Source organism: Pan paniscus, chromosome 3 (assembly GCF_029289425.2).
Source record: "Pan paniscus chromosome 3, NHGRI_mPanPan1-v2.0_pri, whole genome shotgun sequence".
In the NCBI taxonomy this organism is placed as follows: Eukaryota; Metazoa; Chordata; class Mammalia; order Primates; family Hominidae; genus Pan; species Pan paniscus.
The window spans coordinates 157,094,161-157,111,971 of NC_073252.2; the positions used below are offsets into that span (position 1 = coordinate 157,094,161).

The 17,811-nt window shown below is 34.1% G+C and overlaps 1 protein-coding gene across 6 annotated transcripts in view; it reads left to right on the top strand.

Annotated features, from left to right (window-relative positions):
- The window catches only part of RAPGEF2 (Rap guanine nucleotide exchange factor 2), a 261,346-nt gene that overhangs the window by 126,890 nt on the left and 116,645 nt on the right, over positions 1–17,811 (top strand). For 5 of the 6 annotated variants that reach the window (XM_034959339.3, XM_034959340.3, XM_034959344.3 and 2 more), the window contains exons 5-6: positions 13,169–13,244; positions 15,555–15,722. In XM_034959339.3, the coding sequence (XP_034815230.1) occupies positions 13,169–13,244; positions 15,555–15,722 (244 nt within the window). Of the gene's footprint in view, positions 1–3,761; positions 3,916–13,168; positions 13,245–15,554; positions 15,723–17,811 lie in introns of those variants that run through there. The other variant, XM_057302204.2, reaches the window with a different exon arrangement.

The window sequence follows — 17,811 nt, forward strand, 5'->3', positions numbered from 1 at the left end:
AGATTTGTTTGCCTCACATCCTTGTCAACACTTGGTATTGTCAGTCTTTTTCATCTTAGCTCTTCTAGTAGATACGTGGCAGTATTCTTACTGTGGTTTTTATTTTGCATTTCTCTGAAGATTAATGTTGAGAATTTTTTCATGTGTTTGTTGGCCATTTCTATATCTTGACAAAGTGTCAGTTCACCTCTTCTGCCTGTTTTAAAAAATTGGATTGTTTGTCTTATTTTTGAGTTGTGTAAGCATTCTTTATGTGTTTTGGATACAATTATTTTGTTGGCTATGTTTTGCAGAAATTTCCTCCTAATCTAACATGTGCCTTAAATAAAATAAAAACTTTGTCTTTTTGAAAGCTAAGTCTTTTAATCTTGATGAAGTCCATGTTGTCAACCTCTTTTTTTATAATTTGTACTTTTAGTGTCCTTGTTAAGAAATCTTTCCTTAACCTGATGTCATAAAGGTTTCCTCATGTTTTTCTTCTAGAAATGTAATAGTTTTACTTCTTCCATTTAGGTCTGAGATCTATTTTGATTTAATTTTTGTGTGTGGTATGAGGTAAAGGGTTGAGGTTTACATTTCTTCCTACAGATATTCAGTTGTTCTAGAAGAATTTATTGAAAAAAAATCTTCAATCCATCAAATTGCCTTGGCATGTTTGTTTAAAATCAATTAATTGTAAAAATAAATTATTTAACTGTAAAATATTTGTTTAGATCTGTCTCTGGAATCTCTCTTCTGTTCCTTTGCTTTACATATCAGTTCTTCCACCAATACCACATTTGTATAACTTTATAGTCACTTTTGAAGTCATGTAGCATAAATCCCTGACTTTGCTCTTGATTGTTTTTATTCTGTCCTTGCCTTTTTATATAAATTTTAAACCAGGTTATCAGTGCCAAAAAAATGTTCGTTAGGATTTGGTTGGAATTGCACTGAGTCTATAGATCAACTTGGGAAAGATTATTATCTTGACAATATTGAGCTTTCCAAACCGTGAACTCTCTCTCCATTTAAGTTTTCTAGAATTTCCCTTTGCAAGGTTAAGTTCCCTTTGGTAGTTTTTAGTGTACAGATCATACACATTCTTCATTGTATTTATTCCTCAGTATTTTATATTTTGATTATAAGTAATAGGTTTTTACCACTTCAATCTATAAGGGAGAGGCTCTGAAACAGAGGTTAAGCAATATTGCCAGTGTTAGTTATTGGTAGAATTAGAAACAGTCTTTCACTTACAGAACAAGTATGGGCTCATGAGAAAAGTCCACATTTAATTCAGATGAATTAAATCAATTGCCATTTTATTACTTGATATCTTTGTAAAAGATTATATATGTGTACGAGTTTATGCTTTTCCTTTCTTGCACATGTGTTCTTTTAACTTCTAAGAATTATGAATACAGTATTTTTCAAGTGACCTGAATTTTTGTTGAGGTTCAGTCTTAAAAAGAAATACTTACCATTTCAACTTCTCTTATGGTATGTGCCAAATTTTGGGCAGGTTAGTGGCTAGGTTTTGATGCCATTAACATAGAGCTTTAAAGAATATCAGATGTTTAGTTGTGATTCTTGAGATCTTGTTTGATTCTTGAGATCAGTTCAGGTTCTTACTTGCTTAGGGCCAATCTGAATCATTCATTATATTCATCTGCCATTTTTCTCATTAATATGTTACATAGATCTGTTTGGTTATTTCTTAATGTAATTGTTTATTTTGCTTCTTGAATGAATTTTATAAAAAATAAGGTCATTTGAAGATAAGATATTAGAGCTAAGCTTCCTTGTCTATACAATTCATACATGGCCAGCTTTGCACAATGAAATGGTGAACGTTTAACAAAAGTATATTGGATGGGCATGTGTCTACATGCTGAAAAGAAAAGCTGTTATGGACCATAACTTTTATACAAACTGATCAGCTGCCATCTGTGTACAAAGCACTGTGATCAGCAGAGACCTGTTTGTGCCACTGTGTAGACTGATAGCAGCAGATTAATTTAGCTGAGCTGTTCTCTAGCAGTTTGGTCACGAGGACATAGACACTACCAAAGTGTAGTCATCACACCACTGATCTTTGCTGGTTTAGATTGTGGCAAGAGAGAAAAACTGCTTGCTCTCTTCACCCCAATACAGCTGAGGTAAGAGCCACCTTTTTTTTTCTCTTGAAGGGAAAAATGAGAGCAAAAGCAGCCTCTTTTACCTTTTCCCATGCTGTTTTGATTTAAATTTATTCTAGTATTTTCCATGATAATCCCTCAGGCCAGATATACAGTTCAGCATCTCTTTGGTGGAGAGCAACTAGTTTGTAGTACAGCTTGGGTAAATTTTAATAACAAAATTGTATTGCCAGCACAAAGCATTTGACCTTGAAGACTCAGAGGAGAGCAGACATTGCAGATTTCCCTACTTGCCCTTGACTTACAAGAGAGTAGATAATGAATTAATAGAAATTGATAAAGAGTGTCTGTCAGGCAGCCGCTGAGGTCATGAGGCTGGTATGCGAAAAGAGTGCCCATACAACATGCGAAACACATAGCTGCAGCCAGGAGAGGTGGGTGGGTCATCGAAGCAGGAAATTAGCCGTCAGATGGAATGTTGGCCTCTGTACAAGCTACGCCGCGCGCGTGGACTCACTGGGAGAAAACACAGGGAAATGGGGAGTGCTCAGTGCTGCAGAGAAAAGAGCTCCTATAGAAGGTGACAGCACTGTTGGTGTTAGTGGTTCTTCAAAGATACTGAAGACAGTGCAGGTTAGAATTTTTTTTAAAGGAATTAAAATGTTAGTAGCTTAAGTATCGATGTTTAGTGCTTGTTAAATAGACAACAAACTACTGAGGAATGAACGGGGGAATAGCACAGCTATAAGGCCTTCATATTGTATAATAATTTTTATCTTGTACTGTATAAGCAGAGATGAAATGTTCAGATTCACTGTGCAGAGGAGCAAACTTCTGTTAATTTATGTGGAATGATGATTGTTAGAATGTTTGTAAGTGAGTCTTGAAGGAAATTTAGAGATATTATATAGTGTGTGTTCAGTTTTCCCAATACTTCTGAAATATAAGCCGGTTAAAGTCCATGCTTTAGAAGCAGTTCGCAATTTACACACATACATGTAATTTATATATGTACTTGGTGTATGTGTGTGTGTGATTTTTAACATAGCTGTTACTTTTTTGGTTCTTAAACTAATGAGTCAACTTATTAAGAAAAGATTACATGTATTTTATGGAAAGTCAATCCACTTTCCCTTTATACTTATATTAAAATTTATTCTTATATATGTTACTAATTTTTGAGAATGGAATTGATGGCATCAGCAGTTACTTGTTAGCTTTTCCTCCCTAATTTAATTGCCACTCTGCTGTCTGAAGACAATGTTATGTGATTGTTTTTTTGTAAGTCCTAAACAAATAAATTGGTTTTGATTTAGGAACATCAGTCCAGTCAGTTACTTAGATTTTTTTAAGGAAGAAAATAAAATGTAGTAACTGCCTATCATTTTCTGGAAACGGGTGTGAAAAATTGATATATTGGAGTATTATGTTTTTAATCATTTTGTAAATTAGGATTGCCCACCAGTATATCTGCTTGACTCCTGTGTATTCCCTTGCTGGGTGTAGGCTGACTTGAATAAGTTTACATTCCGATACTGAGAATTGCATTCCACTGGGTAGTTCTGACGTACAAGAAGAATGTGGAGGCCCATACAAAGGGCAAGATTAGGGACACTGATAGAAGAGGCTTCTATGCTCTGTGACTGCCTTTCGTGGAAAGCTCACACTGGCAGAAAGTGCTCTTGACCCAACTTGGGAGAGGAGAATGTGGTCACAGAAACTTCGGACAATTTGGCCTTACAACACCTGCAACACCCTGTCTGGTGTTTCATTGCCTGTGGGTATTTACGAAAACTAGGTAAGACTTCACATTCCCAAACTTTCATGCGGTGTGGGAGTCTTGAAGGAAAGTTTTGTTTTCTCTATTTTATATTATATGGAAGACTACTTAGTAATTGTTTGTCTTCATATTTTTGGTGTTACAGAGTCATACCATTTGCACCTGTAGAAATATTTAACTTAGTTTCAATTTTGCTAACAATTTTAATTCTTAATTTTTAAATCGTTTTGTATAAAAACTTCAGCAAAAAATTTAATGGGAATGAAAGTCTGAATTGTTATACTGTTTTTAGAGCAGTTGTTCCTTAGTCATACTGAGGGAGTACTAGCATTTAGGAGTAATCTGTTTCATATGCTGCAAGTGGTCTTTTCAATAATCATTTACTGGTGGGCTTAATTTTTTTTCTTTTTTGATATGGCAGAGAACTCAAAGATTGACCAGAAGTGAACCTGCATCACTTCTAGTTGTCATCTTGTGGTTGTTTAATATCAGATTTTAAGGACATGCTGAAATTACATTGAGATTGAATTGTTGAAAGGCAAGGTGTACAGCGTATTTATACAGAACAATTTAGAAGGGTTTAAATTAGACCATAGTGATCACATTTTCATTCTGTGTAGAAGGAGAAGACTATCAGCATTCTTAAAACACATATACCATACTTCTCCCTTCCACCACCACCTTTTCCTGCTTTATGGCCTCTAACTAGACACCTCTTATCAAATGCTGGTGTCTATTTAGAAAGAACTAACAGGTTTTTAAAATATTCAGGCTAACTCTCATTGATAACTGTTAACCTACATCTTTCTTGTTTTTGAAAGACAGCTATTCATATGTGTGTGTTAATATGTATGTGTTAATAGCATGTCTTATATACAAATACACATATACACACAAAGACTGAAACTCCTAGAAGACCAGAAGTAACTTTTGAAAGATATTTTAATTCAAAGTAGAAAAGGTAAGCTATATATCTTTAAAAATTAAGGAGTCTGAATTTTAAAATACTTGTTTATCTTGGTAAGTGGTATTATGAGTGCCATTTCAAAGAAGCAGATGTCCTACTAGTTGAAGTTCTGGCAGTAGCTCCCTGAAGAGATTTGGTCTTTATAGGTTTGACATTCAGATCTTTGCGGGGGTAACCCTAAAGCTCTTTATGGTCATTTGTAATTTTGCTGAATTTGAATTGCCTTCTGAATTACAAATGCTGATTTGTGTTTTTCACTCAACTAGCTAGTGAGTGAGCCTGGCCATTGAGAATTCACCTCTCAATGAAACTCACTTCTCAACTTGTCATTGGGTTATAGCTGTTTGTGTATTTGTCATCCATGGAATATAAACTACTTAAGAAGAGGGACTATATTTAGTAAGTTTTTCTGTAAACGCTGTATTGATTACTGAGTTTATATTGGTAATATCGATTCTGTTATGTGTCCAGTGAACATTTGGAAGAGGAATAAATAGCACAATAATATATATGTCAGAAATAATATTATGTAGTCATGCACTGTGTAATAATGTTTTGATCAGTAATGGACCACATATACAGTGGCCATCCCAGAAGATTATAATGTGGTATTTTTACTGTAACTTTTCTATGTTTAGATGTTTAGATACACATATACCATTGTGTTATAATTGCCTACAATATTCAGTACAGTAACATTCTTTATGGGTTTGTAGCCTAGGAGCAATAGGCTGTATCATCTAGCCTAGGTTTATAGTAGGCTATACCATCTTGGTTTCTGTAAGTATATTCTGTGATGGTCACACAACAGTAAAATCGCCAAACAACATATTTCCCAGAACATATCTCCATTCTTAAGCAAGGCATGACTGTATGTTAATAATATATTTTGTTACGTGTTATATGTTATGTATATAATATATTCTCACAAATACATTATATGTCAAATTTAAACAAAAGTTTCTCACATGAATCATAGATCTATGTGAGAAATAATATATGTTTTGTAGAGAGAGAAAAAAGAAAGAACCTCAAATATATGACCATGGATAAACAAAAGATGAGATTAATGTTAGGGGAAAGAAAAATGTTCATATAATTGACTCTTCTAAACTTTGATTTAAAATAAATATTAAGTTGTATCCTTAATCCAAAAATTTCAAATACAGAATGCTCCAAAACTTGAAGTTTTTTGAGTACTGACATGGTGCTCAAAGGAAATGCTCATTGGAGCATTTTAGATTTCATATTTCCAGAGTAGGGATGCTCCACATATACGTGCAAATATTCCCAAATCCAAAATAATCCAAAATCAAAGCACTTCTGATGCTAAGCATTTTGGATAATGAATACTTGACCTGTCTTTCAGTCATATTTGTTTACCTTCTGCCCATCTCAAACTGGGTCTTTCACCCAATGTCTATCACTTCATTGTTAAGTTATCATATAAAAGAGATGGGTTCCCAGTTTGTCTGTCATTAAACATAACTCTTCCTTTGTTCCTAAGATTTGCTGTTTGTTAAAATAGAGATTCTACTTTTTCTTATTCAAGTCCCAGATTTTTGCCAGTAAACCCAAATATCCTGTCTATAGTTTCTTTTCTAAGCTTTTTTAAATTGTAGTAAAAAATATGTAAAATATGTCATTTTTAACTAGTTTTAAATGTATGGTTACATTTAAGTGTGTGTTACAGTGGCATTAATTACATTCACACTGTTGTGCCACTAGTGGCGCTACCTCTTTCTAAAGCTTTTCTGTAACTCCAGATGGAAACCCCAAAACCATTACGCTTTCCAAACTGCTTTCTCCAACTCTTGGCAACCTTGAATCGACTTTCTGTCTCTATGAATTTGCCTATTCTAGATATTTCATGTAAGTGGAATCATATGATATTTGTACTTTTGTGGCTGGTTTGTTGTCTTTAGTGGATGTTTTCAAGGTTCATCCATGTTGTAGCAGGTATCAGAACTTCATTCCTTTATATGGCTGAATAATATTCCTTTGTGTGCGTATGCCACAGCTTGTTTATCCAGTCTTCCATTGTTGGACACTTGGGTTGTTTCCACATTTTGGCTACTGTGAATAATGTTGCAGTGAACACTGGTGTACAAATATCTGTTTGAGTCCCTGCTCTCAGTTCTTTTTGGTATTTATCTAGGGCTAGAATTGCTGTGTCATATGTTAATTCTATGTTTAGATTTTTGAGAAATTGCCAAACTGTCTCCCACAGTGGCTGTATCATTTTACATGCCCACCAGCAATGCACAAGGTTCCAAGTCCTCCACATTATTTTTTTTCTTTCTTTTTGCTTTCTTGAAAAAGGGAAATAATAAAAAATTGTAGCCATCCTGGTATCTCATTTGCATGTGGCTTCAGGTGTGAAATGGTATCTTATTGTGGTTTTGATTTGCCTTTCTCTAATGACTCAAGATGCTGAGAATCTTTTCATGTGCATATTGGCTCTTTGTGTATCTTCTCTGGAGAAATGCCTATGTAAATCCTTTGTCAAGTTTACATTGGGTTGTCTTTTTGTTGTTTAAGACTTTTTTATATATTTTGAATATTGAATCTTTATCAGATATGTGATTTACAAATACTTTCTCTTATTCTGCAGGTTGCCTTTTCAGTTAATTGATAAGGCCCTTCGATGCAGAGTTTTTAATTTTGATGAAATTTAGTTTATCTATGTTTATTCTCCTGCTCCTCATGCTTTTATTTTCCAGAGCTAAAAATCTATTGCCAACTCCAAGGTCATGAGGATTTATTCCTGTGCTTTTACTAATAGTTTACTTTTGGCTCTTACATTTAGCTTGTTGATTCATTTTGAGTTAATTTTTGTGTATCTTGTGCAGTAGGGGTCCAATTTCATTCTTTTTGATGTGAAATCCAGTAATCCCACCACCATTTGTTGAAGACTCTGTTCTTCTCTCATTGAACAGATATGGCATCCTTGTCAAAAATCAACTGGTCAATCATTTGCAGCAACCTGGATGAGACTGGAGACTATTATTTTAAGTGAAGTAACTCAGGAATGGAAAACCAAACATCGTATGTTCTCACTCATAAGTGGGAGCTAATCTGTGAGGATACAGAGGCATAATAATGACACAATGGACTTTGGGGACTCGGGGGAAGTGTGAGAAGGGGGTGAGGGATAAAAGACTACAAATTGTGTGCAGCGTATACTGCTTGGGTGATGGGGGCACCAAAATCTCACAAATCACCACTAAAGAACTTATGTAACCAAGTGCCACCTATTCCCCAATAACCTATGGAAATAAAAAATTTAAAAATATATATATAAGGAAAAAAAGTCCTTTTAATTTAACACACACAAAAAATCATTGACCATTGATGTATGAGTTTATTCCTGGACTCCCAATTCTATCCTTTTGGCCTGAGTACCACACTATTTTGATTACTGTAGCTTTGTAGTAAGTTTTGAAATTGGGAAGTGTGAGTCCTCATTGTTCTTTTTCAAGATTGTCTTGGCAAATTAGGGCCCCCTGAATTTCCATATGAATTTTAGGACCAGCTTTTTCATTTCTGTAAAAAAGACTGGTTTAATTTTGATAGAGGGTATGTTGAATCTGTAGATCACCTTATGTAGTTTATTATAAGACTTACTAAAAAAAAAACTGCTGTATTTGATAGTGTTGAGTCCCTTTCTGACAGTGGCACCAAGGAACAGGATGTAATCACATTTGGATCAGAATGTAGTCACATGGTTTAGAACAATCCTTACCTACTTCTGATTTTTTGATGAAGGATCGTAGGTGTACATTTAAGTTACCCAAGTTCTTCTTTAATTGTATTATTTCTAAGTTTTTTAAAAATGATTATTTTAGAAACTTAAGGGATACTGGCTTTCAGCTGGTGTAATAGGACTTAATGAAATATTATTATTTTTTGAGACGGAATCTTGCTCTGTCACCCAGGCTGGAGTGTAGTGGAACGATCCCGTCTCACCGCAACCTCTGCCTTCCGGGTTCAAGTGATTATTCTGCCTCAGCCTCCCGAGTAGCTGGGACCTCAGGCACATGCCACCATGCCCGGCTAATTTTTTTTTTTTTTGAGACAGAGTCTCGCTCTGTCGCCCAGGCTGGAATGCAGTGGTGTGATCTCGGCTCACTGCAAGCTCCGCCTCCCAGGTTCATGCCATTTATTGGCCAGTCTGGTCTCAAACTCCTGACCTCAGGTGATCTGCCTGCCTCTGCCTCCCAAAGTGGGGGGATTATAGGCATGAGCCACTGCTCCCAGCCTATTATTATTATTTTTGAGACTGAGTCTTGCTCTGTTACCCAGGCTGGAGTGCAGTGGTGCAATCTCGACTCACTGCAACCTCCGTCTCCTGAGTTCAAGCGATTCTCCTACCTCAGCCTCCTGAGTAGTTAGGATTACAGGTGCCTGCCATCATGCCTGGCTAACTTTTGTATTTTTAGTAGAGACGGGCTTTCACCATGTTGGCTAGGCTGGTCTCGAACTCCTAACCTCAAGTGTTCTGCCCACCTCGGCCTTCCAAAGTGCTGGAATTACAGACATGAGCCCAGCCTATGAAAAATTATCTTAATTTATACATCTGGTCTTTTGGAAAGCCCTTTGGATTCCCTGAATTTTTTGTGAGAAACTTTTCAGTTCTGTGTTTTTCCCCTTAGAAACTCTTCCAGGGTAATACCCTTTTATAGATTTGATTTTCTATAAGGGCATGCATTGTAATTATTGTTTTTGATTCTTTCCTTGTGTGTCCATCATTTCAAAGTTTGTCTTTGTTTATAATTTTACTTGTTGTGTAAGCATCTTGCTGTGCTAATGCATTCAAAGACTTCATTTTTATTAATAACTTTTAACTGAAAGCTGAGAACCTGTTGTTTAGTATAATGTTAAATGCTCTGTGCATTTGATCACTTTTTCAGTGTAGAGCATTTCATTGTGCACACTGGATCCTCTACGGCTTGCCTGCACTCACACTCTTTATAAAATGTCTTGTACTTTGTTCTTACTGTTCTGGTTTTGTGTTTCACTCTCTCAAAGTGTATTTGTTATTTGCAATCCTGAAGATTTTGCACCATTTTTTTCCACTAAGTAATCTAAAATATTTAAAAGGATTGTTCTTTATATTGTCTATGAGGTACTTTATCTCCTATACATCTTTATCTGTTGCCTTTAAGTCTGTCCTTATTTTCCAGAGCTGAATTTTTTCAGTTTATTTTTGTAGAACTTCGCCAAAGATTTTTGAAAATGTAGTAAATAATCATATTTACTTGCTTTTGTTTATGTATTTACTGTTTCAAAGAATCAGAGAGCAGAAGCAAAAGTAACTTGTGGACTTAATTTCTAGCTAACATTTTTTTTTTTCCATTGCTTTGTCTGTTTCTTCCAACCTTATAGCTTCTGGTTTGTGAGCTAAGAGCACATCATCTCTGTGAGAGAGCTCAGAGGCTTTGTCACTGATCAGGCCTAGCGTGTACACTCGTGACCTACTCTTTGGCTCCTTTGAGGCTGCTCTTCCTTTCTGCATTCCTGGCTGTGTTTGAAAAAATAGATTGTTGAGTAAATGAAGTAATATATTCTCCCTTGCTAATGTGTGTTCTGTGCACGTTGCTTTTTCCATTCAGCTTATTCAATAAATATATCTGATGGAGAGTCTGCAGTTTCTCCTGTTCACATCTTTGTGACGGTTCATAGAACTCGAGTCTTTTTATGGTTGAAAAAGTTTCATCAGGCTGTAGTGCAACTGACTCTCTGAAAAACTCTTATGGAAATGTTTTTGTGCAGCACATTTTAGGAAATGTAAACTTTTCATCCCCAAAGTAATAGTGTGCTAGTGCAACTTGAAGTGTGACTTCCTAGCCATGAAGTTCTGTTGAACGAATGACTAATTGGTAAGAGGATTTACGCCTTAAATCCTGGAGTGGTGAAGATGGTACTAGATTTATATATAAAATAAATAACAGTTATATAGTTTATTTATGTGGACATTAACACCTTTTGCTGCTAAAATTTGTAAACAATTCTAGCATATGTTTTTGTATCAAGTATTATATGAACAGTGTATACATTACAAACATTTATGATTTTTTACTATGTTACATTTAAAAACGCATAAACATTAGACCACTATATTTATAAACTTGTCCAAGTCTGTAACCTGCCACATATTTTACTAACACATTGAGATTATTTATTAATTTGCAGTGTATAATTATAAGCTTCATTTTAAAAAATTAAATTGCAAATAGGTAGATTCAGAAACTCAAACTTTTGTGTATATTGAAGAGTTATGGAATTTCAGTTGTGTTTAACTGTAAGCTAAAAGAAATGTGTAAAAATTCAGGTCATTTAAATTACATGAGAAGTAACATGAAGATAGATTTATTATGTTGTTCCTGGCAAATGTTTTCACTTAAAAGTACTCTAATGTGTATGTTTGTGTGGGCATATATGTGTGAATGTATATATGAATATTTAAAAATTTTTTTTCAAATATGTTAAATATGATGCTGGTTTTGATTTTCATGGAAACTTTTTCTTCTTTTCAAGACAGGGTTTTACTCTATTGCCCAGGCTAGAGTGCAGTGGCACATTCTTGGCTCACTGCAACCTCTGCCTCCCATGCTCAAGTGATCCTCCCATCTCAACTTCCTGAGTAGCTGGGACTACAGGCTTGTACCACCATGCCTGGCTAATTTTTGTATTTTTAGTAGAGACGGGGTTTCACCATGTTGCCCAAGCTGGTCTCGAACTCCTGGGCTCAAGTGATCAGCCCTCCTCAGGCTTCCAAAATGCTGGGATTACAAGCAGGTGCCATCGCGCGTGGCCAGAAACGATTTTGGAAAAGGACTTCATTATCTTTAACAATCAGATAATTATTATTAAGGAAAAGGACTTAAGTGATGGCCTAGTCTAACCTGATAACCTGTAAACAAATAAAATTTATCATATGATGTGGTCAAGATAGTTTGCTAGAGATTGCAGATGATAGAAGGAGAATGTTGGCTTTTCTGTTTTCTTCCTCTTACGTGACTTGGCTCCTAATACTTGAAACGTGTATTACTATGACATAAAGAGGATTATAAATAGAACAAGAATTTCCATAGGAGTCCCTCACAGTGCCTAATTAACTTGGAAAAAAATTGTTCAATGAAATAGTTTTTTGGTAGAATTTTAAAGCATTTTTTCTTAAAGATAAGTTTAGTAAATATGATTACCAAAAATTTTAATATTAGGCTCACATCTGTAATCCCAGAACTTTGGGAGGCCGAGGAGGGAAGATTGATTGTGGCCCTAAGTTCAAGACCAACCTGGGCAACATAGCTAGACTTTGTCTCTACAAAAATTAAAAAAAAAAAAAAAAAAAAAAAAAAAGCCAGGTATGGTGGTACGCACCTGTAGTCCCAGCTACTTGGGAGTCTGAGGCAGGAGGGTTGCTTGAGTTCAGGAGTTCAAGGCTGCAGTGAGCTGTGATTGTGCCACTGTACTGTGGCTTGGGTGACAGAGTGAGACCCTGTCTCTTAAAAAAAAAAAAAAATTAACTGGAAGGAAAGATTTTTGTGAATGAGTGAGGTGTTATATTAACAAAAAGAGCTTCACCCGAATTCTCTGTTCTTAATTCTAGTTTGCATATCCCTATGTCAGAAACAGTAATCTTCACCATTGTTAACGTGGGAATTCACCACAGATAAGGCAAAGGTGCTATGTCTGTGTTCACTCGTGCAGAGTTCTCAGGAGGAATGAGCTTTTAGTAGCACATCAACTGAAATAACTTTACCATAGAAATAAAGTCTTAAGTTGAGTATCTTTTTCTTAAAACATTTAGAATAAGTTGATTTGAAAATTTAGGAAAATAAACACACTTTTTAGGTGAAAAAAAAAGTTTAACCTAAGCAAGTTAAGTTATGAAGAGAATTACATGTACATGCATTTTATACTGCTTTGGGACATTTCTATAGTTTGCCACTGAGACATTTCCCATCCCTACTGGAATATTCTCAAAGTTCACCTGAGGATGATTTAAAATAACCTAACAGAAAACTCACTCATGCTAATAATTCTCCTTTACTTACATTATTAATTTGAAAATATTATGTTAGAATTTTCCAGAAAAATCTATGACTGAAACTTAAGAATTTGAATGCTTTCTTGTCATTCTGTGTAAATTATTAAAGATAATTCACTTTCCCCAATGTGTACTTTTTGTAATTGTTTTTAATTTTTATTTATCAGGAAGTTTGGCTTATGTTCACAAATCATACTACTTAAATCTCTGAGGTTGTCCTCATTGATTTTTTTTTTCTTTCTTTCTAGTTTTGGCAAGCGTTCTGCAGGAAGTTTTAGGCGTGGCTGTGAATGCATTGTTTTAGAGCCTTCTGAAATGATTGTGGTAAGAGTATTTCTGTGAGGACTATTTTTCCCCTAAAAATTGTATGAAATAAAGGCATTTTTATAAACTGCTTATAATATTAGATTTTTGTTGAAGAGAAAATATTGTATATTTTCTATAACATTAGATATATTTATTTCACAACTTTTTATTAATACGAATTTGAGTTCATAATCATATTTTATTATTTACAGGATTCAATTAAATGCCAAAAAAATTTAAAAAGTACAAGTAGCTAAGTGTTTGGTTTTTGTACTTTGTAATTCAATCTATAATAATGCCATTTAATTGAAATTTGGGGAGAATCTCTTGATTGCAGGATTTTAGCTCTCCAAGTGTTGATTGGAATGAGTGACTTACTTTAAATCAATCATTAGGTTTGCTGGTGTGAGAACAATTTTGGAATCTAAACATGCCTCCATTGTGAGCAATCGTGAGGAATAACCAAATGGAACTTGTGTTCACTGTTAATTCATTCATCAGAGTTTCTAAGATGTTTTAAATGAGGAATTATTTTTTAAACAACACTATTTTAAAAAACACAAGAAAATCACTTGAATTTTTTCAAGTAATTAAAAGGAAATTTGAGGATTATTATGCTGGTTAAACACTCTGTTGACATCTTTTCCCTCTTTTTAATGTAATTTTGTGACAAAAATTTATAAAGAGAGATTATACATAGAACATATTGTTAAAATAGATATTAGCAACATACCTTGAAGCTTAAAAACCAAACCTGTCATACTTTTTACTTACTGTATAAGAATGATTTTAAGATAGGATAATATGTACCCTTTAAAAAATTTAGTAACAAAAATAAGATGAGGTGGAAGGGGAGTTTCCTAGCCTAGACATTCAGTTGATATTCTTACTGTCTCCATCCAGCACCCTAGCTGGGAAGGAAGATCTTGTAAAGTAAATGATGTCTAAATAAAGATGATGATGGAAACTTTTATTCACATTTAGTAAAGTATTTAGTAAACAATTCTAGGTCTCTTTTCAGAGAAGATGTAGGGTTTTTCCCTATGATGCAGGAGAGGAATTCTGTCAGAAATGAGAACTTCCTCATCAAAGCTAGCGAACTTTTTGTAAAATTTACTAAAATATTTGGTAAAGTTTTACAAAATATACTCAAGTGAGAAAGTAGCATAGTAATGAGTAAGGATTTAGGATTGGGAAGAATGTAGGCAGATATATACCACTTTCCAACAGTAGATAGTCTTAGATATTTCCTTGAGATTTTGCCCTCTGTTAATGCTACTTTTAGATTTCTCTGGAGGATTTTTAGTCTTTAAAACTGAGTACTTTATACTTGCTGATACTACACAAACTACTAGGATTGCTGGTGTGAGAACAGTTTTGTAACCTAGACATGCCTCCATTATGAGAAGTCACATGAGGAATAACCTAATGTAACTTTTATTCCCTGTTAATTCATCAGCATTTCTACATTTTTTTTTTTTTTGGAGACGGAGTCTTGTCGTGTTGTCTAGCTTGAAGTGCAGTGGCGCGATCTCAGCTCACTGCAACCTCCACCTCCTGGGTTCAAGCAGTTCTCCTGCCTCAGCCTCCCGGGTAGCTGGGATTACAGGCACGTGCCACCACACCCAGCTACTTTTTTGTATCTTTAGCAGAGATGGGGTTTCACCATGTTGGCCAGGCTGGTCTTGAACTCCTGACCTCGTGATCCACCCGCCTCGGCCTCCCAAGGTGCTGGGATTACAGGCGTGAGCAACTGTGCCTGGCCTAAAATTTTTTTAAATGAGGAATTACTTTTAAACAACACTATTTATAAAAAAAGAAACCGAAGTCATGGAATGAAAGTAGAAGGAGAAACCCTTGCATAACCTACCAAAGCCATTCTGTTAGCACTGTTTGAGTCATTCAGGATTTGGAAGTTTTTACAGATTTCCATCAGGGTTTTTTTTTTTTCTTTTTTTTTTCTACGTTGCTTAAGACTGTGTGGCAGTTGCTTTCATAATGTGTGGTAATGTATCCTGTGAGATCTTTCACTAATAAATCAGTACAAAGACTGCTGAAAATATCCTTCCCTTTGAAACTACAGGAAATTCAAGAGTTACCCATATTGTCCTAAGTGGAACTGAAAATGCCTCCTCATAAAAGAAATGTTACTCAAAACCAGTTAGTTCCAGAGAAGTTCAGAGACACTTGAAGTTTGTCTAGATAGTTTTCTACAGATGTCTTTGCAAGATGATTGAATATGGGTTATCTGTAAGTTTCTTTCTGAATCTAATATTAATAGGAAATGTTGCGTTTGGAGAAATGAAATTTTGGGGGGTTTTATTTCAGGTGGACTATATGGATGAAAATGAAGAATATTTTCAGCGTCAAGCTTCTCATAGACAGTCTCGAAGGAGATTTAGAAAAATCAACCAGAAAGGTGAAAGACAAACAATTATTGACACTGTGGATCCTTATCCCATGGGCAAACCTCCTTTGCCTAGAGGCTATCACACGGTAAGTTATACAAGTATAATATTTTTATTTATTTCTAGTTTTTCGTTGGGGTTTTGTGAAAAGATGTTTAAGTTTTCCATTTTTGACAAAACTTTTCAATTATATATATACACACACACACATTAAGTATACTTATTTTTATTTGTTATATTAATAAATATAAAAAATATATAATATGTATATATTATTTAAACATTTATTATAGAAAGAGTAGATTTTTCTGGAAACAAACATGATATGATTAATTTTTAAAAGACATTGAAATAAGATGTCAACAGACTTTGCTAGCCCCTTTATTTCTTAAGTTGTTCTCTGAAGATCAGTTTTGTGATAAGCACATGTAATTGTAATTGGAATATTTTAAGTTGTTTTACCTTAATCTAACATTTTAGCGCCCTCCTGTGCACTCCACCCTTCACTCCTAACCCAAATGACTGCTATCATCCCTGTTTTTTATTTTAAAAGTAGATATGTAAAAATTACATTATTTTTCATAGCTTTTTATACCTTTATGAGAATATCTCTGAGATTTATTTTTTAATGCAGTGAAGGAGGAATAATTTGAAATAATGCTTTTTAAAATCTCAATGTAAAGATGCTTAGAAATATTTCTAATAGGTTCAAAGATCCTCTTAAAGGCAGGCAGACATAACCCAGTTCATTGTCATTTATTTCATAAATATTGATAAATAAACTGCTTTTTATGTTTGAGGAAACCAAGACATAGATAATGAGTGCTTTGTTCAAGATCTCAATAAAGTCACTTTAAAGCCTTTTTTTTCTTATTCCTTTGTTTTTTCAAGAGCAAAGTTGCTTAGATTCCTGGATATGTCATAATAATGTGAAAGAACATTTATGCATATAATACCATTAAATGAGTGGTTATTTTATGTATAATTAATTTAAAATAAAAATATAAAAAATAAAAATAGATAATTAACAACAATTTTACATTCCCCAGTTGTTTTCCTTTAACTTTTTTTTCTTTCTTTCTGCAAATAAGTATAAATACAAAATGCATGGGAAAATGTATATAGACTTAAAATTATTTACTCAATTTTTAGTAAGTTTAAGTGATACATCTTATACCCACACTTCATATATTCTATTTCTCAGAGAGCCCTTTTTATTTAAATATTTAATGTGGTTTTGACCACCAGCAACCTGACTACTCCTCTTGTTACCCATGAAGTATTTTAGTTTAACATGGATTTCATAGTTGAATCATTTTATTGAGCTCATTTGGAAAGGACTGCTTTTTCCTCATCACAAAGACATCTTTGTCTGTTGGAGACACTTAGTATTAAAAAAACCATGAAAGGTTTTTTTGTTACCATTGTTCATAAAAAAAGGTAATGCTTTTAGGGTTGATGTAGCATTGTGGAAGAAGGAAATATGTATTAAAAATAGTTATACATATTAATAGTACAACACAGATAATATTTTAGCCTAGCATAAATATTGCTAATTTTTTTCTGCTTTGGAATTGTTTTTCCAGATTAGTTTTCAGACTAAAATAGTCAGTGGGAGTATGGATTATTTAAAATGTAGCGTTAAAGTTGGTTTGTTTGTTCTTATAGTCATATTTGTCACACTTTAGTTGGGTGGGCCATTTAATAACTGTTCCCTCCCCCCACCCCCAGCGTGATTCCCCCTTTATGGAAAGCTTCATTCAGTTTCCTTACACGGCTCCCTTTTCATTATTTGTTTTAAAATATGTATTTCTTTTATTGTTACAAGTTTTTTTTTTTAAGTGGATTTTTAAGAATGTCTTACCTAGCCAGCAGATACTTTTAGGGAAAATTCAATAGTAGGATGAAAAAATTGGCTTGATTACTAATGGATCATATACTGGTTTACTAATGTGTGACATGTGGTATTAATTTTACTAAATGAGTTAAGATTGGCAACAACATGGTCATAAGGATTGCATCCTTTTTTGGGGTGTAAAAATAACATTGTAATTATATTTATTATTTATTTTACATAAATACATAATTTTAATGTAGGAAGATTGCAAAATTTTGTTTTGTGTGTGTGATACCACATAGTAAAAAGAATTAAATAGAAATTATTCTTTATTACCCCT